The sequence below is a fragment of the Tasmannia lanceolata genome, unplaced genomic scaffold (genome assembly GCF_043159265.1).
Source record: "Tasmannia lanceolata isolate RefF3 unplaced genomic scaffold, GAP_Taslan_0.1 ptg000012l, whole genome shotgun sequence".
NCBI classification, from domain to species: Eukaryota; Viridiplantae; Streptophyta; class Magnoliopsida; order Canellales; family Winteraceae; genus Tasmannia; species Tasmannia lanceolata.
In genome coordinates this window covers 36,224,293-36,248,289 of record NW_027518689.1, presented here as the reverse complement: position 1 = coordinate 36,248,289, position 23,997 = coordinate 36,224,293, and the positions used below count along the sequence as shown (strand labels likewise).

General features: G+C 37.4%; 1 protein-coding gene across 4 annotated transcripts in view; it reads left to right on the top strand.

Moving 5' to 3' along the window:
* The window catches only part of LOC143888030 (MAP3K epsilon protein kinase 1-like), a 57,750-nt gene extending 45,944 nt beyond the window's left edge, over positions 1-11,806 (top strand). For all 4 annotated transcript variants that reach the window (XM_077392318.1, XM_077392317.1, XM_077392315.1 and 1 more), the window contains 8 exons: positions 105-196; positions 497-580; positions 746-1,512; positions 2,162-2,562; positions 2,876-3,010; positions 10,259-10,665; positions 10,794-10,908; positions 11,377-11,806. In XM_077392318.1, the coding sequence (XP_077248433.1) occupies positions 105-196; positions 497-580; positions 746-1,512; positions 2,162-2,562; positions 2,876-3,010; positions 10,259-10,665; positions 10,794-10,908; positions 11,377-11,553 (2,178 nt within the window). In that variant the 3' untranslated portion in view covers positions 11,554-11,806. The remainder of the gene's footprint in view (positions 1-104; positions 197-496; positions 581-745; positions 1,513-2,161; positions 2,563-2,875; positions 3,011-10,258; positions 10,666-10,793; positions 10,909-11,376) is intronic.
* Positions 11,807-23,997: the final 12,191 nt, after the last annotated feature.

Here is a 23,997-nt window from a genome sequence, read left to right as displayed (position 1 = left end):
GAGTATTACCAAACACTGAGCAATCTTCAAACTCATGTTGGAACTGCAGAATCCTTTTTGTTTCTTGAAGGCTGTTTCATGTTGATTGCAAAACTGAATCACAGATTCCAGTTGTGACTAACTTTGCGGTGCCTGATCGTCCCCGGGAAGTTCGTATGCAAGCAGCTTATTTCTTGCAGCAGCTCTGTCAGTCCAGGTCTAGATTGTCATTATTGCATTACCTGGTTGCACAGTTTTTAGTTACTCATCCTTCTGTATGCATGGATTTAAATTTCGGTTTCGGTCCCTACAGAAACCAATTTTTTTTTTTTTTTTTTCAAATTTCGGCCGAAATTTTTACAATGTCAGTTAAAATGACCAAATTTCGGCCGAAATCCCAATTGAAATCTGAAATTTTCAGAGTTCGGTCCCAACCGGATTTCAGCCGAAATTTAAAACCATGTCTGTATGGGAAGTATTGAACTAACAATAATCATGTTACTGATCTTACATCCAGCGCCTTGACACTGCAAATGTTCATTGCATGTCGTGGAATACCTGTTTTGGTGAGCTTCTTAGAGCCTGATTATGCCAAGTACAGGTTTGTACACATTCATACCATCATCACTTTGCATCATTTTTCTTTTCTTTCTTTTTCCTTTGCTCTTTTGTTTTTGAATGGCATAAGAATTTTTAGAGTGCTTCTATAAAGGTTTTATGTTATAGCCTTATGTAGTATCTGATGCTTTTCCTTCTGCATCTCCAGGGAAATGGTACATTTAGCTATTGATGGCATGTGGCAGGTTTTCAAGCTCCAACGCTCGACGCCAATAAATGATTTTTGCCGTATAGCTGCAAAGAGTGGAATACTTCTTAGGCTAGTCAACACCCTTCACAGCTTAAATGAGGCCACTCGACTGGCCAGTATATCTGGCGGTGAATCCATTGTCATTGATGGTTTGGCTCCACGACTACAAGCCGGTCTAGTTGATCCTACCCATGTTGCGATCCATTCTGAAACACCACTTTCTCGCTCTGGTCAACTTGATCCATCTAAGGTTAGGCTTGGAACCGGTGACCATCCTTTATCAGCAGGAACCCTAGAACCGCCACGCACTTCAGCTTCCCACTCTCAAAGGTCAGATGTGAATCAACCCGGCACCAGTTACTTTGCTGGAGATACAGATAAACCTCACCTAACCCATGCTCCGTTGGAAGGCCCAATACCTTCCAAGTTGCCAGAGCCTCTAAGTCAAGAAAATGTTGGGAACTCAACAGCCAAAGAGCCTACATCCATTGTTTCAAAAGGAATCCCTGAGAGTACTAATATATTGGCTTCTCAGCATGAGCAAGTTCGACCGCTTCTGAGCTTGCTGGAAAAGGAACCGCCAACACGACATATCTCTGACCAGCTTGAGTATGTTCGGCACCTTTCTGGATTGGAGAGACATGAAAGTATATTGCCACTTTTACATGCATCCACAGAAAGGAAAACGAATGGTGAACTTGATTTCCTAATGGCAGAGTTTGCTGGTAATGGTCTTATGTTTCTCTGTTAGTCTCTTGTTACCACAAATGATTATGGAGTTAGTATTTTCCAATGGTTGCACTTGCACCTGGGGTGCTGGGATATTTATAAAATATAGGATCTTGAGCTTCTATGCTTATCTTTTTGGCCTCTTTGCTGTTCAAATTCTGTTAAATATCCACTGCCATCTCTTTGCCAAAGCATCAGATAAATTGAATTTTTTTTTTTGGAGGCGTGGGGGTGTTCAAACTAAGATCAGAAATTGTTCTATTTGCAATATTTGATAGTGGCTCCTTCGATAATAATATGCATGCATAATGTGCCATTTGCTTACATCATTCACTCTTTCCGCCTGTTTGTGCTATTCATTCCTCCACATCCCGTTATTATTATGTCATTTATTTTCAGTTTACATCAGTTAAATTTTATTTGGAGTTATTTTTTTGTGTTAGCTGTGAAAAATTTCTGCCATTATCAGAGTTAGTATCATGGAGCCTTTTCATTATAGATCCTGTAGTTTTAAACAGTATCTGCTAGAAGATTGTTACCCATTTGTGTAATTTAATATGTTTGTGTTCCATTGACGTATTCAGATACCACATATTTAGTTATTTTGTTTTTTATGGTGGTAAAGCATTCCTTCATGATTTACAGAGGTCTCTAGACATGGAAGAGAAAATGGAAATCTAGATGCAAATCCAAGGATTTCACATAAAACAGCAAATAAGAAAATTGGAGCATTTGGTGTGGGGTCAACAACTAATGAAGGAGTTGCTTCAACATCTGGAGTTGTATCTCAGACGGCATCAGGCGTACTATCTGGGTCTGGAGTTCTTAATGCAAGACCAGGTAGTACAACATCATCAGGGTTACTTTCACAAATGGTAGCAACATTGAATGCCGATGTAGCAAGGGAATATCTTGAAAAGGTGGCTGACCTTTTGCTAGAGTTTGCCCGTGCGGACACAACAGTAAAGTCTTCTATGTGTAACCCAAGCTTGCTTAGTCGTCTCTTTCAGATGTTTAATAAGATAGAGCGTCCTATTCTTCTAAAGGTTGGTATGAATGTTCAAAAGTAATTCTAAGGTTGCATGCATGGTTTTAAATTTCGGCCGAGAAATCTGAAGCTAGCCTCTGACCGAAACCAAAATTTCCCAAAGTCCGAAATTTCAGACGAAATTTTCTGAAATTTCGAGTAATTGAATATTTTTATGAAAATAAAAAATTAATATTTTTTACCGGATTTCGGCTGAAATTTCGGTTTCGGCCTTTGCCGAAACCGAAATTTAAATCCACGGTTGCATGTTGCTGCTTTTATTATTGTTTTGATTCTGTGATCTGGTGTGGCTGCTCTTGTTTCCCTTGTAGATACTGAAGTGTATAAATCATTTGTCAACCGACCCAAATTGCTTAGAAAATCTTCAGCGCGCCGATGCAATCAAACATTTGATACCAAATCTTGAACTCCGTGAAGAGCCTCTTATCAGTCAAATACATTATGAAGTGAGTCTTCTTGAATTTCATTTATTTCATGCTAATATTCCAGCTGAAAGATGAGCTTTGTAAATATATCAATTATATAGACTATATTTTTTCAAAACAAGATTATATGAGCTATAGTTTTAGTCCCTTCTATGCTGGAATTTGTGATGATGTCATTCTCTGTACCTGTATTTGTGTGCTTAATTGCAGGCACATGCACACCAGTGAGTGCATGCTGTGGAAAATTTGGTTATTTAAAACTTACATATTGTAGAAAATTGTATTGGTGTTTTTGAAGCCACTTTAGGTTTCATCCTGACATCTAGTATCTACTGATATATCCTATTGTTCTTTTCCCATCCATTACCTTTCTATTGTTACTGAACTTCTCTTGTATTTAGATCACATGAGTTTTATTGATATTGCATTTGCAAGGTGATGGTCTTAGCAGATGGGTAATTCCTTCTTCTGAAGCACAAAATATTAGGTAATGTTCATCTGTAAAACCTTAAGTCTACGTGGGCTTAAACACTTGAAATATGTACCATTATTAGACACTATGGTGCATTGAAACTAACCCAAAATTCATCTTTCACTGATAGAGGGGCAAAAAGTTGCTTATGTACACAAGGGAATAGAAGTTCACTTGAGAGTTGAGATGACTAGTAGAGACATCTAACTCTCTACGAGTATTGAAGATCTCATGCAGAATACTAGCAAATCTCCACAAGCCATCACTTCTTCTTAATGCCAAGCTCATTGTGTTCAATGAGTTCCCTTCTACCCATAATGACCTATGTAGGTTATGTAGGTTCCTTCTAAAGATATTGCCCGAAAACTAGACTCAAAACGTAGCAGCAATAATTCAGAACCAAGAGACAATACCATGGATTGAAGGTATGGTTGAATCTGAATTGTTTTCTCTCAAAAGACTTGGTCCAAGCCCAAAGTTGCAAAACCATGGATTAAAGTTTTGGTCAAATCCGAGTCATTTTGTCTGAAAAGAGTCGGTTCAAGCCCCTACAGTTCCAAAACATCTGTGGTAATCATGTTTTTTGTATGATTCACATAAGTTTGACAATATTATGGGTTTTATTTGAAATGTTTTCTGTTGTTTTAGTCAAAACATTACTGTTCAAGTGTAACAATCGTAAAGCATGTGAAATCATTCAAAAACAAAAATGACGCTCGAATAGTGACAAACAGTCCCTACCATCCTATTTTATTTTGATGCGAAAAGACAGGGAAAGTAGATGTTTTGGAGAATCAAACGTTGGTGAAAATAGGTGTGAGTAGACGGAGAATATATAAATGATGACATTTATAACTGGATCGAGACACTTTATGATGCCAAATGTCATTAAGACAGTATTTGTTCTATTTCCTCCCACATAGATCTCTCTAAGTTTGCAAGTGGAATCACCCGCAAATTTGCGATGCAAGAATTTTAATATGACAATGGAATATTGGTATTCCTAGCAATAACTAATCTAAATGAAGCAAATATAACCATAGAGCGGACAAAGTGCGAGAATCACTTGAACAATATAATGCTAGGCAATAAGTGCAATGGAGCTAATAAACATTAATTTTGTCCATAATTCCAAGCAATGAACTTCAATATCATCTCCAAATCCTAAAGTGCCAATTGCTCTGAGCCATTGACCTCCTAGTCCCTTGAGATTTAAACCTACTTAAAATGAGCAAGTCTTGAGAAATTTAGACTTGCTAAAATCCAAAACCCAACATCCCGCCATTATTGTTGTCACAGAAAAGTGCACTAAGGAGGCCCACAAAAGTTCTTCTTAATCCTACCTAACAATCCTAGAAAAATATCAATAATTCTAAGGTAGAAATAGTGGATTGTATGGTCTCACAGATGACGTTGCGACTCTTTTCTCACATTCTGCAACTTACTGAAATTCAAGTTCTTCCAGTAGATGATGCATTCCTTCACTTCGCTCTGAAAAAGTTGTTAACCACATGTTGATGAATGAATATGGTTTCCACATCTAGAAATTCTTCAAACTCTCAATCAGATTCTCTGGAATTGTTCTACCCATAGTTGCTAGAGTGGGAAGCGAGTATGAGAAGCAATGCAGGAAGCGAAAGTGGGAAGCAGTGAGTTTAGAAATGAGAAAATGCAGGAAGCGAAAAGTTCTAAAGAAGCTAAATAGGAAACATGTGAGAAGCGTCATTGAAAGTCAACATGAAGCTTGTAATAAGCCTATTGGAAGCAAACAAGAAGGTTTTTTTTCGGTAGGTAAGCTGGGATTGAACCCCCGACCTCTGGGTCAAAGAACAAAGCCTTGAAAATTGAGCTAGAGGCTCAATCCCCCGAACAAGAAGTATATAGAAAGAGTAGGATTATAATAGAATGGGGAGCATGAGTTAATAATGTGGGTAAGGATTACCATTAAAAAAATGTAGTTAAGGATTACAAGTAACTAAGATGAGTTTGCGGCTGATAGGAGTTACAAGTTTTAAGGATTTATGGTTTCATATGTTTTATTCATGTAGATTTAATCTAAGTTTTTGTAAAAAGATCCACACAAGTTTCATTTGACACTTGAGATGAGTTTTTCAGTTTTAAATGCACTCTTTTTTAATTATGCTCCTTCAGTATCCTCAAAAGAAAACAAAACTATTTTAGGAAAAAATTATCACCTAAATAGGAAGCATGCTCTTAATTGCAAGGAAACGCGTAGGAAGCGTGTGGGAAGCTCACTTCCCCTAAACAGCATCACATAACTACCTGTGTGTGTGTGTGTGTGTCAGCCCCATTGGAAATTGCATTTGGTTTCTGGTGATAGGTCTATGTAAATGAAACTGGCATTTGGACCCAATCTATTGAGCTGGGTTGCATGGATTCGGATTCGCGTGTCGGGATCCGACACGGGTTCAAGGTGTCGGATTCGTCAAACCCCAAAAAGTAGGATTTGTGGATTCGATAATTTTTAAGTAAAATAAAATTTTAAATATATCTTTAGCAACATGTGTATATATATATATATATATATATATATATATATATATATATATATATATATATATATATATATATAGAGGAACATGAAGCTACACCGCCGGTGTAGCTAACTTAGCTACACCGCCGGCTTAAAATACAATGGGCCCACATTGTTTTGGTGATCCAAAGAATTCATTTGATTGGCCCTCACATAGATAGGGTGTCCACCAAAAATCAGCTCCATAGGATCATCCCAACCCTACGATTTGTGGAGGCAAAAATGAACGTGTAAAAACCTTCACAAATTTGTCCATTTTTGCCTCCACAGTTTGAAGGGTTGGGATGATCCTATGGAGCTGATTTTTGGTGGACACCCTATCTATGTGAGGGCCAATCAAATGAATGGTTTGGATCACCAAAACAATGTGGGCCCATTGTATTTTAAACCGGCGGTGTAGCTTCACTTTCCTCATATATATATATATATATATATATATATATATATATATATATATATATATATATATATATATATATATATAGAGAGAGAGAGAGAGAGAGAGAGAGAGAGAGAGGAAATGGTTTGTTAGCAACTGCTCAGATAAGCTTATCTGAGCGGAGCTCACAAACCATAGGGGGGCCACATTTTTTGGAGGATCCGAAGCATTCATTTGGAAGGCCCTTCCATGGATAGGGTGTGTACCAAAAATCAGCCATATAGGATCATCCTAACCCAATCAAAGGTGGAGGGGAAAATGGAGAGACACTGCGTGTCCATGTTCCTACCCATTTTCCCCCTCCACAAATGGCAGGGTTCGGATGATCCAATGGAGCTGATTTTTTGTACACACCCCATCCATGATGGGGCCTTCCAAATGAATGCTTAGGATCACCCCCAAAATTTGGCCCCCCCTATGGTTTGTGAGCTCTGCTCAGATAAGCTTATCTGAGCAGCTGCTCACAAACCATGTCCTTTATATATATATATATATATATATATATATATGAGGAAACTGTTGGTGCGCTCGAGTGCCCAATCACATGTATCCCACATTTTTTGTGGTGATCCAAACCATTCATTTGCAGGGCCCTATCATTGATAGGGTGTGTACCAAAAATCAGGTCCATTGAATCATCCTAACCCCTCCAAAAGTGAAGGGCAAAAAATGGGCAGATTACTGGACAAACAGTGTCTGTCCATTTTGACCTCCACAAATGGATGGGTTAGGATGATCCTATGGAGCTAATTTTTGGTACACACCCCCATCTATGTAAGGGCCTTTCAAATTAATGCTTTGGATCATCCTAACAAAGTGGGCCCACATGAGTTTTAGGCACTTGAGCGCACCAACAGCTCTCTCTCTCTCTCTCTCTCTCTCTCTCTCTCTCTCTCTCTCTCTCTCTCTATATATATATATATATATATATATATATATATATATATATATATATATATATATATATATATATCGGAAAAGTGATCCTACTCGGTCAAGTAGATAAGCTTATCTACTCGGTCGGGTTAAAAACAGTGGGGGCCCACATTGTTTGGGTGATCCAAACCATTCATTTGAAAGGCCCTGCCTAGATAGGGTGTACACAAAAAATCAGATTCATAGGATCATCCTAACCCATCTAAAAATGGAGGGAAAACTGGAGAAAACTGGACAGACACTGTTTGTCACAAATCTGCCCATTTTTTCCCTCCATTTTTGGATGGGTTAGGATGATCGTATGGATCTGATTTTTTGTGGAAACCCTATCTAGGTAAGGACCTTTCAAATGAATGGTTCGGATCACCCAAACAATGTGGGCCCACACTGTTTTTAACCCGACCGAGTAGATAAGCTTATCTACTCGACCGAGTAGGATCACTTTTCCCTATATATATATATGTGTGTGTGTGTGTGTGTGTATTTATGAAAAGTTTGAGGAAGGGTTGAGGCCTTAGATTTTTATTAAGAGAGTCAAAGAAGAAGGAACAAGGGTCGATATTCTAGGGTCGAGGCGCTAGGCTTTTATTAAAAGAGTACGGATTGTACTTTCATATAAAAAAAAAGTTAAGAAGGAAACATGTTTAAAGGGAAAATATACAGGATTCGCCTTTTAAAATAGACAATGATGAGTAGGATTCACCCGAAAAAACAAGATTCATGCGGGACATGGCAACGACAGTAATCCGGGTGTGTCCTTCGTGATTCCATCTCTGATTCGCGTGTGGAGGCGTGTCGTCACGGATTCGGCATAGGGGGGCAAAGAATCCATGCAGCGCAGCTATTGAGAACTTTTCATGGTCTAATCTTCTTAGTTTAAGCCCGTGATGCCTGCCTTGAGGGAATCGTTCTTTTAATGGGCAAACCAACCTATTCTTCGATTTCTTTTGCTCGTTGATGTAAACCCACATGTTTCTTGGATCATTTGTTACTTGCCTCAATACCTTTACGTATTGCATCATACATTTGCAATGTATTTTCTGTAGAGACACTGTTGAATCGACAGCAGTATCAAATCTTGCACATGATTTGGTGAATGTGTATAGGCCACATCGAAAATGCTCACCCGGTATTTAGATTGGTTGTACTATTATAGGAATACTTAGCTTGTGGCATCACCATGCAGACACCCCACAATGAAATCCTCACATTACTTGTGTCGTTCATTATTTGCCTCAGTAGCTTTGCATTCCATTCCATGCACTTGCTCATTTTTTTTTTTTCGAATGGTAAGATTTATTATATATAAATGAAGATAAAAACGACCAAAGTCACGGAAACAATGGAAAAAAACTATACAAGGAAAGAAGACAAATGTGAATGACAGAGAGTTGAAGCCTTTGAAGGAGGCCAAAAGTCATAAACCACAAGGCTATCCTTTGAGATACCTTCCTTTGCCATATGGTCCACTTCTCTATTGCCGACCTTTTAACATGAGAATAAGGGACTGCCAAGCCCCCCCACCTTATCTTGGATTTCATCAAACCAGTGGATAAATCTCCAAGGTATGGGGAGACTTCCCTTGAGCCACTTGATTACATTAAGAGAGTTCCTTTCAATCGCTACTGTGATGAGAAGATTTGGGTCAATTAACCGGACCCCCTGAAGTACTGCCCTCACATCCGCTTCATTAGAATCCGCAAACCCTATTGGACTGAGAAGGCCTAATACTTTCTGCAAATGATTGGAGTTGAATCAACAGCAGTATCAAATCTTACACAAGATTTGGTGGACATCTGTTGGCCACTTAGAAAATGTTCACCTGATAGTTAGATTGCTGCAACTATTATAGGAAAACTTTGCTTGTGGTAGCAGTGCCCACTATGAAATCTGCTTGTTATAAGTGTCTTTCATTATTTGCCTCACTAGCTTTGCATACCAGTTCGTGCATTTGCTATATATTTTCTGCGAAAGATCGCAGTTGAATCAACAGCAGTATCAATTCTTGCACATGATTGTGGTGAATATCTGTAGGCCCCACTTCAAAAATGTTCCCCACTAGTTAGATTGCTGGAACTATAATAGGCAAACGTTTCTTGTGGTAGCAGTGCCCCACAATGGAATCCAATCACCTGCCAAACAATGACGATTTCACAAGCTTGGATTAGTAAATTTAGTATGTCTATTTATGGGTGATGTGCACTAAAGTATACAGTCAAGTAACTATCTTCCTTTATGCATGCACGAAAATTGTTTCACAAATTCGCATGGTGTGCAGAAACAATTGTCCTCAGTAGCCCATGTAAATGCACAATTTCCTTGAAGAACGAATCAGCTATGGCAGAGGCATTTGCTGAGTGGAATAAAGTCGACCGTGTTAGAGAAACTATCGTTCTTCAACTTCTGATATATCTATGATAAAATTTTCTGCAAACACTTTATGTGCAATGTAGTGGTTCTAGTTTGTCCTTCCAATTCTGATTGAATAACCATCTGAAGCATATGTGCTTCAGTTTAGTTTGCTGTTTTGTTTGTGTTGGATGGGCAACCCAGATTTTATTATTATTAAGATATGTATATTGTTCTCATATTCCTCAGTGTTAATGAGATTGTGGACACCTGCCAAAAGTGGGGTCTATAGTGATGTACCATATGAGGTGCAACCACTGTCCCAGTTGGCATTATTTTTCTCTCTTAATGAATTTTAAGTTACTGTTAAAAAAGAATATTTTTATTAATCGAATTATCAAAACCAATTTAAATAAGATGTCAAAGCAGCCGAATCTGCCTGGCTTGATTTTTACTATTGGTGCACGTTTTGGTTAACTGTTCATTTCTAACTATGTTCTGATGGTTCCACTATTGAAGGTCTTCTATGCATTGTTCAACCTTTGCAAGATTAACAAGAAGAGACAGGAGCAAGCAGCCGAAAATGGAATTATCCCGCATTTAATGCATTTTATCATGTCAGATTCACCATTGAAACGGTTTGCATTACCTCTACTATGTGATATGGCCCACGCATCCCGTAACTCGAGAGAGCAACTAAGAGTTCATGGGGGGTTGGATGTATATTTGAGCCTTTTGGATAATGAACTGTGGTCAGTGACAGCATTGGATTCTATTGCTATCTGTTTAGCACATGATAATGACCAGAAAAAAGTAGAACAAGCATTACTGAAGAAGGAAGCAGTGCAGAAATTGGTTAAGTTCTTCCAATCTTGTCCAGAGCAATATTTTGTGTATATATTGGAGCCCTTCTTGAAAATTATTACGTATGTTGATCCTTCCTCCATCTTTTTTCTATCTGAATGTTATAAATTTCTTATGTTTCATTTTTTTTCTTAATTGATGCATTTTGTTTATCCAATAATGTTATAAAATTTATGTAACTGAAATGCAGAAAATCATCTCAAATTAATATGACATTGGCTGTTAATGGTTTGACACCATTGCTCATTGCAAGACTTGACCATCGAGATGCTATTGCTCGCCTCAATCTTCTCAAACTAATAAAGGTGAGATAGAGGATGCCATTTACATATTTTACATTTGTAACACCGTTTTCACAATCCATCATTCAAAAAAAAATGTTTGCACTACACAGTATGTGTGGGTCTGAGGACATGTAACATAGACGTGTTAATCAAGTCACATTGTGGGCTCTGTTGAGTCAAATATTGTGTTAATGCCTATTGACCATTATAGTTTCTGCAAAAATGTTATCTTACACCTGTTCTTCCTTCCAAAATTGTACATGCAATGCAGTTTTTGCTGCTCACGCTTTAGATGCTTCTCATTTAGCATGGAATACAATTCCTTATACTCTAAAAATAGAAACAGTGCTATCTATTCAACCAATTGTAACCACATCCATATTAGTATATTGGCAAGATTTTTGGCTTGTGATAACCCTCTCCAGGCCTTAAACTCCATAGATATCAAGTTTCCACCTGTATTAACCTTGACTTTGCACATTTTGGCAGGCTGTCTATGAGCACCACCCTCGACCAAAGCAGCTCATAGTGGAGAATGACCTGCCTCAAAAGCTTCGAAATCTGATTGAGGAGCGCAGAGATGGTCAGCACTTTGGAGGCCAAGTTTTAGTGAAACAGATGGCAACGGCACTACTCAAAGCTCTTCATATCAACACTGTTCTGTAAATTCAGGTCTCTCATTCTCCTCCCGTATTTTATCTTTGATTTCTTAGAGAAATATAATTATATTTTGTTTTGTTTTTCTATTTGCCTTTACTAATGTGGGGAAACAGATTTGGCAATGCCCTGTTCTTTCATTGAGTTGTTGAGTCTAACTGCTGGCTGTTTTGTGCCTTGCCTTTTGTGCTAAGAAACCAGTCATTTTTTACTTGATGTGGTTGTTTATATTATTAATCAATTTATAACTTATTATTACAAATGCTTGGTTTGCTCCAGGAGAATTTCATATTCTTTTCTATGTTTCTTCTTAAAGATATCATGGATCCTCCATTTCAAAAAAATATATATCATGGATCCTACTCAAATCTTTTAGTGACCAGGAAGCACATTTAAAATCCAACACAATCAACTAAATCAAGGTTACCGAAGTGCCTCTAGAATGTGGAAAGCGCGCTTCCAGGGAGTCGTGCTTTCCAAGAGTATTTCGCCTCACTTCCAAAGAAATAGGGAAGCACGCTTACGAGGCGTTGAAGTGTGTATACCATTTTCTGGAAGGGTGTTTCTTTCCTGAATTTTAAATGCACAATTCAGGTTTTCAAGAATTCTAGCTTCCCTTAATTGGGTATTGCAATTTCAGGATATTTGGAATTGACCATTTCAAAAAAAAAAAGGATATTTGGAATTGTGTTTCCCCTGTTTTTAAAAGGGAATTGTTATCAGCGCAACCATGTTTTAATAATTGCACAAAGGCAGCTTGTCTTTGTTTTTGTAATTGGCTTGTGAGAGCTTTTTTGGGAACTGTAATAACCTTTGACTGCCCTTTAAATAATAGAGGACAAGAATAATTAGTGCAATTATTAAAACATGGTTGTGCTGATATCATTTCTCTTTTAAAAATGTCTCTCTTAGTTTTCGTTTTATATCATCATTTATAGTGCTATTTACTGGAGATATTAATGGCAGCCCAGTGCATGAGGCTCCCGCCATTGCGGGGTCTGGGTAGGGCTAGATATACGCAGCCTTATCTCTGCTTTGCAGAAAAGTTGTTTCAGCGTGACCACCCGGTAACAATGGAGCAACCTTACCGTTGCGCCAAGGCTCGCAATATAGATGAAATTAAGTGATTGTCTTGAGGGTATTAAATGATTTCGCAATGTAGTGTGTACCAAAGTACCAAAGTTATGCTAAAGAAGAAGAAAAAAAAATCAATGACTAAGGTTTGTGGTTACTAGCATATGGAAGTCCAAATCCCCTGCTTCCAACAGGTGTCTTTTCTTTCTCTTCTTTTGAAAACTTTGAAAACCAACCTGTCTATCCATCATCTTCTACATCTCAGAGGATGCAAAAGATATTGCGATGAATTGGTGAACATGAAGAATTTGAATAGAGATAAATTATTTGATTTATTTCTTATTTTTCAACCTGCTTTTGCTGGAGGCAGGGAATGATTTCTCTTTTCCCTATGGGCATAAATTAGGGAAGGAGTGTAGTGATTTTTTTTTTTAATTGTTGTGTTTTTTTACTTATGCTCCAAAATTAATATTGTGTTTTTAAATCTTTTGCAGAGTTAAATTTGTTGACTAAGTTGTGCGTCAATTATAAGTTCAGTTTGTTTGTTTTTTCTTTTTATTTGTGCCTAAATTATAAGTTCTGTTTGTTATTTTTCCGTTTTCCCCTTTCTGTCTTTTTGTAAAATTAGTAAGTTTTCGAAGTGTGGTTTTATTTTTATTTTGTTCTCTCCCTTTTTAGTCTTATTTCTATTACAGTTTCGTTTTTATACTTTTGTTGTACAGATTTTGTTTTTCCTTAATTAGAAGAAGATGGTGATTTTTTATTTGTTTTTTTGTTTGCCCTTCTGTCAATCTTTTCTAATTACTGTTTTTTTTTTTTTTTTACTTTTGTTGTGCCTTCTAAACCTGTTTTGCTGGAGGCAGGAAATGATTTCTCTTTTCCGTATTTGCATTAATTAGGGAAGAAGAGTAGTGATTGTTTTTTAATTGTTGTGTTCTTTTTACTTATTCTCCAAAATAAATATTGTATTTTTAGAGAATTTATATGATGCCCGACCGTCAAAATCAGATGGGCTAGGTGGCAAACCACCTGGCCCTTGGATTTTAACGGCCGGGCACCATATAAAAACTCGTGTTTTTAACTCTTTTGCAGAGTTAAATTAGTTGACTAAGTTGTGCGTTAATTATAAGTTCAGTTAGTTTTTTATTCTTTTTATTTGTGCCTAAACTATAAGTTCTTTTTGTTATTTTTCCTTTTACCCCTTTGTGTCTTTTTGTAAAATTAGTAAGTTTTCGAGAGAGTGTTTTTATTTTTATTTTGTTCTCCTCGTTTTTAGTCTTATTTCTATTACGGGATTTGCTAGGTAGCTGTTGTCTTCATTCACGAGGTGGCTGGTCTGATATGCAATAGACCTGCCGCGAAATGCCTTTTGTGATGGATGCTAGCAATTCCCGAAGTTTTGTTTTTATACTTTTGTTGTACAGATTTTGTTTTTCCTTAATTAGAAGAAGAAGATGGTGATTTTTGCCTTCTGTATCTTTTTTAATTACTGTTTTTTTTTTTTTTTTTTTTCACTTTTGTTGTGCCTTAAAGAATGGTAATTTTGTCTTTATTAGTAGTATTACATTTTTACCAGTTGTCTATTTTTTAATAACTAATTTGTTGACTTTTATAACATGGTTTTTTTGTCTTATTTATAAGGAGAAGAAGAAATTATTCCTTTTTGGCCTTTTTTAATTGCTGATATTTTCCTAGGATGCTAGTCATATTGTCGGTTAATTGATTTATTACTGGAGAAGATGAGAATAAGATGTGACCAAAGTACATGTTTTTGGCATTCCATCTCAATCTTGACATTTTTTTTTTGAACAGCCAAACTTACTACCCATTATTGTAATGGGCCAATGTTTAAAGTGTACCCCGGTCAAATCATTGATTCACCTCAATTGGCTAGGTTTTACATTGCCCGAGTTCTTGTCCAAGTCTAAGTTTGGCCCTATCTGGTCAATCAAAAACTTCTTTGAATCATCCGAGCCAATGAAGATTGCCCAAGTTAACTCAGTTTTACCTTGGCGAGGTCTTGTCCAATTTCAATATTTTAAACACAGCTCAACGTTAGTGTCATGGTACTACTGTCCCAACATTCTTGTGGAAGGATTCCCCCCAATTTGATTACATCCAAGTCTCGATAATGAATGACATGAAAATTTGATTCTCCTTGTAGAATTTGCTGATAGTAATTCTCTATAGTTTTTTTTTTTTTTTTTTTTTTTTTTTTTTTTTTTTTTTTTTTTTGATAAGTAAGCTGGGGTTAGGCAGGACCCCCACCAGGTATCATTTAAATAATATGGAGATCAACATTTTAGGGGGGATCAAAGGCCAACAGAATGGGAACAAGCTCCCACTTACACCACTAGCACCAAATCTGAAGAAAAATACACAGACTGGTCACAATACAGGAATACAAATCATCGGAGATAAACCCGGGCATATTTTACTTCATTACGGTCTTCCTCAATGAGGTGAAGGAGCTGGGCCGTAGAGTGCTCCACCGGTATGTCTAGCCCCTTGAATGGGTAGCTTGATTTCGATAGCAGATCAGCGGGACTGTTTCCCTCCCTCCAAGAGTGAGTGATTTTCCAGGATACGAAGCCTTCCAGAGTAGTGAATATGTCTGAAACTAGGTTCCAGCAGTTCCACGGAGTGCTTTCTTGCTTCAAGATAATATTCACTGCGAATTGGGAGTCTGATTCGATCCAAATCTTCGAGTAGCTTTTGGCCTTTGCCAATATGATCCCTTGGAAGATCGCTTTTAGCTCCAAGACAGAGATATCTTCCATATCAGTATCGACAGAGAACATAGCAAGGCCCATTCCGAGGTCATCTCTAATAAGGCCCCCAATGCTGGCGCAATGGGACTCAAGCGATGCATCCGAGTTTATTTTAACTTCATCCTTTTGAGGCTTAGCCCAACTGCAGTGATGTACAGTTCGAACCATATCGGAAAACTTATACCCAAAGAGCTTTGCTGCCTCGATTGCTCTGGCATGGGGAGTTTCCCTGCACGCCGTTAGCTGATTCATCTTGAAGCAAATATCTCCCAGAATCCTCTTCAAAATTTGAGTTTTGTGAGTTGATTTGCTTTCAAAGATTCGAAGGTTTCTCTCCTTCCAAATCTGATAAATGGCAGCGTGGAAACCCATTCTAATGACAGTAGATAACTGACCATTTCCCTTGAACTTATCTTGGATCCAACTGCCCTCCTTTGAGAGAGTTCTGAATGTCTTTCTACGCCAACCCACTCTCCAAAGCAGAGACCTCCAAATCCAAGCAGAGTACCCACAAGCGAAAAACAAGTGATTCAATGTTTCCAAGGAAGCAGAGCACAATGGGCAGGTTTTTTCATTCACATGGAAGGGAAGCCTGTCTCTAGTTAGTAGCCTATTTTGAAGAGCTTTCCACACAACTAAGGCTTCCTTCGGAGTGTTACCTCTGAACCATACCAGGGAATACCAAGGGGGTTTAGGATTTTTCACTCGAATAGAGTCCCAGGCGCTTTTGAGAGTGAAGAAACCGTTAGCTTCAGGTTTCCAAATGGGGATGTTTTTATTAGAACTGTTGAAAATGCCTTTTGCCAGGAGATCCTTTTCCTTTTTCAATGAGGGGATGCTAAGGATCGGGTTCCACCGTTGGACGTGATGAATTTGGGCGACCATTGATAGCGAGGCCAGCGCTGGGTCAGTGCTATGCCTAGAGATAACAGATGATAACACTCCTGCAGGGTGCCACGGGAATTTCCACAGCTCAATCTTACACCCATCTCCAATTGAATAACAGATATGAGGAATAGCAGATTCTCTGGCTCTAAAGATGCCTCTGACACCCCAAGAAGGCTTTGAAGGCATTGGCATGTTCCAAATATCTCTATCTTTGACATATTTATCTCTGAACCAGGAGGTCCACAGCGACCCATTAGAGTTAACCACATTCCACAGGTTTTTCATTTGGAGGGCCTTATTCACATCTCTAAGTCTTCTCAATCCGAGACCACCTTCAGCTTTAGGATTACAAATGGATTCCCAAGCAATAGTATGCAACTTTTTCTTCAATTCAGCACCTCCCCACAGAAAATCACGAAAATTTTTATCAATAGCCTCAATCACACCCGTAGGAAGGTCGAAGGCCGAGGACCAAAAAACTTGGAAGGAACTAAGCGTCGATTTAATGAGCTCAATTCTACCTCCTTTAGATAAAGACTTTGAAGCCCAATTTTGGATTTTCCTTCTGATTTTAGCAATGAGAGGCTGGCAGTCCCTAGCAGAGAGCCTCGAGGAGAACAGGGGAAGCCCCAGATAGCGAACCGGCAGGACACCTTCTTTGATACCTGTTGCTCTTAAGATAGTCTCTATATCCCGCCTAGATGTACCTGAAAAGAATCCTTCACATTTGTCCATATTAGTGTAAAGCCCTGTTGTGTCTCTGAATTTTTTAAGACAATCCATCAAGCCAACAGCAGAGTTCAGATCAGCATTAGCATATATCATGAGATCATCAGCAAATAAGAGGTGAGAGATCTTGGTTGTACCTTTGGAGAATGGGGTAGATATATGACCTTTCTGGATTGCTTCTTCCAAGTGAACTGACAGAATTTCCATAGTAATGCAAAAAAGAAGAGGAGATAAGGGGTCCCCTTGCCTAATACCATTGGTGGAAATGAATCGGCCATTAGGCGATCCATTTATGATGATGGAGAACATGGGGTTTGTAATGCAAGCTTCTATCCAATTTATCCAGGTTGGGTTAAATCCTTGCTTAGTCATGAACCGAAGCAGTGAGGATCGATTTATATTATCAAAAGCTTTAGCCAAGTCAATTTTAAGGCACATGGAAGGGGGTGATTTTTTTGAGTGGAAATTGTGCAGGAGATCATGGGAGAGGAGGATATTTTCAAATATTTGTCTCCCTTTTATGAAAGCAGATTGGGCGGGGTGGATAAGCTTCCCAATAACAGATTTCAGCCTTAAAGCAATGATTTTTGTAATGGTTTTATAAATGAAATTGCAAAGCGAGATGGGGCGAAAATTTGAGGGAGAAGAGGCATCCGGCCCCTTTGGAACCAAAGTAATAAAAGTTGAGTTAACTTCCTTGAGGAGCTTCCCACTAATGAAAAAGTTTTTTATGGCTTTTGTAAAATCAGAGCCAACAAGGTACCAAAATTTTTCAAAGAACAGAGCATTGAATCCATCAGGTCCCGGGGCTTTATCCCCATCGGCTTTCGTTACTGCATCTTTGATCTCATCATCAGTGACCTCTCTGGTAAGGGAATTTGCATCTTCCACATTTAGTGTGCGAATTGTTAGTCATAGGGAAATGAATCCCATGTTTTGATAGTACCACTCCTTTATTAAACACTTCGTTGATTGGCTGTTGTTGGCTTTTTGGGTATGTTAACTGCTTTTACAAGCTAATTATGAAAAGTATAGAATGAAGTAAGGAGTGTCATTATTGAAACAATCAATTCCCAAAAGGGCACTCATTATCAATTTCCATTTCTTCACTTTCCCTTTTCTCCTGATGAATTTGAGAGGAAAGTCAACAATGCAAACTGGGTTACATTTGGAAAATGTACAGCAGATAAATGACTGCATGTGAAAGATAAAAGGAGAGAGAGAGAGAGTTCTGTAGGTAAGCAAAAGTAGGTTTCCTACTTTTTGGTGCATCCAAACAGACTAGTAGCGGAAAATGTGATTAATTTTCCTTTGTATTTTAGTGGATTGCTGAAATTAAGTAATAACAAATTATCCAACTTAAAGTAGAAACTTTTTTTTGCATGAAAAGGTAGGCTTAAATTAATACTCAGGGCATGTTTGGCAACCATGAAAAACAATTCCAGGGAATATTTGTTTACCTATTGTAAGAGGGGAAAAAAGGTGCGACAAAAAGAGGGATTTGAGGGGTGGTAACTGGTGAGTGAGGAGACCATGGTGGTAACTCAGGGCATGTTTCACATGCTCTCTCTCTCTCTCTCTCTCTCTCTCTCTCTCTCTCTCTCTCTCTCTCGCCATCTCTATCCTTCTCTTACCTTGCGTGAATAAATATTTCACTAATTTTATTTTCATGGGTGCCAAACATATCCTCAAAGTATAATATTTTCTGCATCAAAAGGTAGGCTTAGATGAATACAGTTTCTTACACCATATAGTTGAAGGACTGTAGCTTCATTTCCCACCTTGTAGTTTCAAATCAGGAACATCGAATTGTTGAAAACCAAATGCACTTATGAAGATCATTATTGTGATGCAACTAGAGTTGTCATCCTCTATTCCACTAATCCCATTTGCGGAGAAAGTGGGTCCCACTTGACAGATATGGGCATGGACAAATCCCATGTACTGTCTGTCATGGGCTCCATTGATTTAAGTGATACTTACACTAATTTTGAGTCTAATCATTAGTTTTGGACTCGAGATCCAAAAGAACAGGACCTAAGAGATGAGAAAATAAATTTTTATTTTTTATTTTTTTATTTTTTTATGACATAGGATAACCCCACACCAATTTTTAGGGCAGAACTATTCCCTACGGATGCGCCTAATCACTCGTAAAATACGCGCATCGGGTAAGCTCATGGGGATTCGAACTCGCGTCACTGGGGAGCATACCCATAACTTTAAGCCAAAGAGCCAATGGATCAAAGGGGGAAATACATCCCAACTGAATTTGGTGTATGCTTTGAAGATGGATCTATGTCTGGATCAATATGCAGACAGAACCGTCGGATCAATGGATCTATGGCAACGATAGATTCTAAGGTCCCGCATGAGGAAATATTTGTACAATCGGAGTCGTTGGATTTGTAGATCATCATGAGGCGATCCACATGGTCTTGATCCTATGCCTGTCAAATAAACAGGGCCATTAAGTGTCTGTTAGGAAGGAGCCTAAAAGCCACTGTCTTAAAAGTTTTCAATTTCACTAACTACCCACTTGTTTTTTGTCATTTCCACCCATCTCTTCTGCTCACAACATTTTTCATTAGTTCCTTCTGTATAAATGGACAGAAGCATTCAAGTAAGACAAGCCGTATCTGACATGATTCGTCTGCTCAGTTGTCAAAGGAAACATCATCTACCCATTTTCACTGTTGATAAAAAAACAAAGCTTCAATGTCATGGCTTCCTTTCCATGATTCCTTTCTTCCCCTCCCAACTCTCTTGATAGGAGTCTAATTCTGGGTTATGTTCCTAGCCTTTTGAACACCCAAAAATGGACTATAGTTTGACCAAGCTAATCCCACCCACTCAACAATTCAAATTCCTACTTACCCATATAGGAAAATGATATATACCAACCACTTAATTCACATGAAAAATAAAACTCTGAAAAAAATAGTATGGGAAATTATTGAAGACTCCACTTTCCTTTCAATTACTATTGGGAATTTGGCCGAGTTCTCATCCGAGTCCAAGGTTTTCATTCCAAGTTCAATTAAAACACCTTTGACTCCTCGAGTTAATGGAAAAAGGACTGAGTTAATCAGAGTTATGATTCCCTTTTTTCTAATAATTATAAGAAAAAGTATGAAACCGTCCGATGAAATGTCAAAATCTCAGTGCCTAAACCTTAAATTAAGAGATTGATTCAAAGAACAGGTATACCTTCAATAATTTCCTAAACTATTTCGTTTTTCATTTTCTTTTTTTCAGAGTTTTATTTTTCATGTACTAAACATAAAACGGTATTTTCTTTATCTGTTTTTTTTTTTTTTTTTTTTTTTTGAGCATATAAAGTTATCTCAGCTTGTTGGTTCTTGTGCACACACAGAAGAAAACATAAAGGGTTCCGAAAAGAGTTTGTTTGGTTGGTTAGATATAGCTTAGTCTTTGAATTGGTATATAAAAACCATGGTTTAAAATTTCGGTTTCTGTACCGGTTTCGGACCCCTCAAATTTCGACCGAAATTCCAAAATTTAAGGCAGAGTGGTATCAGAGCCATTGTTAGTGACGAGAACGATAGAGAATTATGAGTATAGAAGGCTCGATGGAGATTCTAGCAAGAGATTTAGTTATGAAGTGTCATCACCTTCGTTTAGATCTTTGTATGATTTAGTTTTGATTTTGGAGGGTTAGATCGATCGAAGGAGCTTCGGATCAAGTGAGAGGCAACTTGTGAAATGCACTTAGAGCCCGTTAGGATACCCTTTGGATTTGGATTTGGATTTGGATTTGGAGGCGAATTTGAATTTGTAAATCCAAATTCGGCGTTTGGAAAGCCTTTATGACATCTGGATTTGAATTTGAGTGAAATCCACAAGATTTACAAATTCCTCATGTTAGTGTAATTTTTTGGATTTATAAATTCTTTCTGCGAGAGGTTATTTATAAATCTAAATCTGACCTGTAAGGGGTTAAAATGACCAAAATATACCAAAAATATGTTAGATGACTTAAGTACCCACATGACATTAAAAACTGATCAAAATACATCGTATCAGGTAAAATAATTAGAAAACCCTCGAGTCAGGCAAAATGACCGAAATACCCCTATACCAGGTAAAAATGACAAAACACCCCGAGTCGTGCAAAATGACTAAAATACCCTTATGACATAAAAATGATCAAAATTACCTCATACAGGATAAAATGACTAGAATTCCCCAATATCATGAAAAATTACTAAAATACCACTAGATCAAGTAAAAATGACCCATGGCTCATAAAAAATGACTAAAAATACCATCATCAGATAAAAATGATAAAAATACGCCATATTAGGTAAAATGACTAAAAATGCCCCTAAACCAGGTAAAAATGACAAAGTACTCCCTAGTCGTGCAAAATGACTAAAATACCCTTATGACATAAAAATGATCAAAATAACCTCATATAGGATAAAATGACTAAAATACCCCAAGATCATGAAAAATTATCGAAATACCCTTTATATCAAGTAAAAATGACCATGGCTCATGAAAAATGACTAAAAATACCCTCATGAGATAAAAATGATAAAAATACGTCATATTAGGTAAAATAACTAAAATACCCCAGGGTCATGCAAATTGACCGGAATACACCTATACCGAGTGAAAATGACCAATACCCAGAGTCATGGAAAATGACTAAAACACCTTTACGACATAAAAAATGATCAAAATACCCCCATATAGGGTAAAATGACTAGAATACCCCTGGATTATGGAAAATGACTGAAATGCCCCTATATCAAGTATTTTAGGGCTTTTTGGTTTTGTTAGATTTCAAATTCAAATCCAAAGAGCATCTAAACAAAAATAATAATAATTTAAATTTGAAATCCAAATCCATACGTGGTCATCCAAATAGCATTATTTATAAATTTGTGAATTTTAAAATTCTTGATTTCAAATTCACCTCCAAATCCAAATCCAAATCCAAGGGGTATCCAAACAAGCCCTTATATTTCTAAAATTATTTGTCTTTGTATTCTCTATCCAGTCAATTTCTTAGGGTACAGTTGATGGATCAATTGTTGTCTGATTGGACAATTACAGCCAATGTTAATTATATCTTTCAAAGTGTGTAAAGTATCAAATGGGGACACGGCAAGGCCTTGAAATTTGGGATTGACAAATTTAATGGAAAACACAATTTCACCGGCAAAGGAGACTAAAAGACAATCTTGCTCGATTGGGACTTTTTAAGGCATTGATAGGAAAAGATAGGAAGCAAGAAGAAGCGAGGCCGGATAAGTGGGAAGACATTGAATCAAAGGTTGTCAGCATTATTCGGTTATATCTTGCAGAAAAAAAAAAAAAATTATAGAAGATTGGTCAAGATCAAAATAATCAAAGAAATTAAAAAACAATTAAGTCTACTAATTGTATGAGTAAGGTGGTGTATGGGTTGAGGATATAGGAAGCCGAGAATCTTCTAAAATGCATGACGGTGTTCAATGGATTTCAAGGATATCATTATCTTTGTTGTTATACCCCCTTCCTTAGTCATTATTCTCAGGATTGGGGAGTGCTCTTGTTTCTTTCATTGTAATATTTTTCTTTAATTAATATACTGGTAGGGGTCCGCCTAACCCCAGCTTACCGAGCAAAAAAAAAAAGGTGTTCAATGTATTTGTAGATCAACTCAATAACGATAATGAAAGGGTAAAAAAAGAAGATGAGACCTTATTTTGTTGAACTTATTTTCTAGATTCGTAATGTAATCTGATTACTATGCTACTTATTGAGAAATATACAATGAAGCTGGAAGAAGTTACAACAATGATCTTGTCAAATGATGATGGTCAAGAGCATGAACTGGTTGTTTGTAGAGAGAATCAAAGAATGGCATCTAACAAAAGATCTAAAAAAGCAAGTCAAGATCCAGGGTCGGCGAAAGGCATGCAATATTATCATTGTAAGGACTACAGACAGTAGATGAGATTGTCCTAAATGAGATGATAAGTTAGATAATGGTGTTGGAAATACAATGAAGGCAATAATGGATGAACAAGGGATGATGGTTTTAGATGTCCTCATGGTATCTAGAAATAGATTTGCTTATGGAGATGATTAATTTCTAGATTCTGATTTCTTTGTATATGTATCCATACAGGAATATTTTGAAACATTCTAAAAGAGAAGGACAGGGGTTGTATCCTTTTAGTGATAGGTTGACTCACGATGTCATAAGATTCTGGATTGTAGAGATTAAAATGGTTAATAGAGCAATCCGCACTTTAATCTAGTGTCCCTAGGTCAACAGGACCTTAGAGAATAGAGACATTTCGGTTTTCTCCTGGGACTTGAAGAGTGCTTGGGTTGATCTTTCGGGTTGTGAGCGTTGAGCGTGTAACTGTAGTCTTAAGTGATTTACTATTATCTCTTTGTAATCTCTTGTGCGCAGTGGTCAAAGTGAAAGACTCCCATAAATCTACTGATCCATATAAATGTGTATTTTGTGCTAGAGTTTTGTTTACTACTTTCAAGGTGTTGTAGATCTTATTAGGCTATTCTTAATAACTCTTGGGCCCTATTGTTTTGGATCTTGAGGACGATTTTGAGTCTAGAACAGATTAATGGACTCTAAATGTAATTTTGAAACAAATAATCAGTTTTAGACTAAAATCCAAAACAAACAGGGCCTTGGCATATAAAGCTCCTGTTACCAAACATAATAGACTACAGATAGGCAAGATGCATCCCATCCTCTCACCTCGGATTCCTTTAAGTCTCATCAAAACATGTCAACAATCTCTCCGCAATACATATCCTCATGCTTAACTTTGGAAGAAAGAAAAAGAAAGCCCATGATTCAGTGATTCAAGAGTGAAGACCCTTCATTTCTAGAAATTCTCCTCACTAAGTTAAAAACTGAAAAGAAGACATTGAAGAAGAAACAGCAATTGAGTGTGATAGATGAAGAGGAGGACGAGAGAGAGAGAGAGAGAGAGAGAGCATA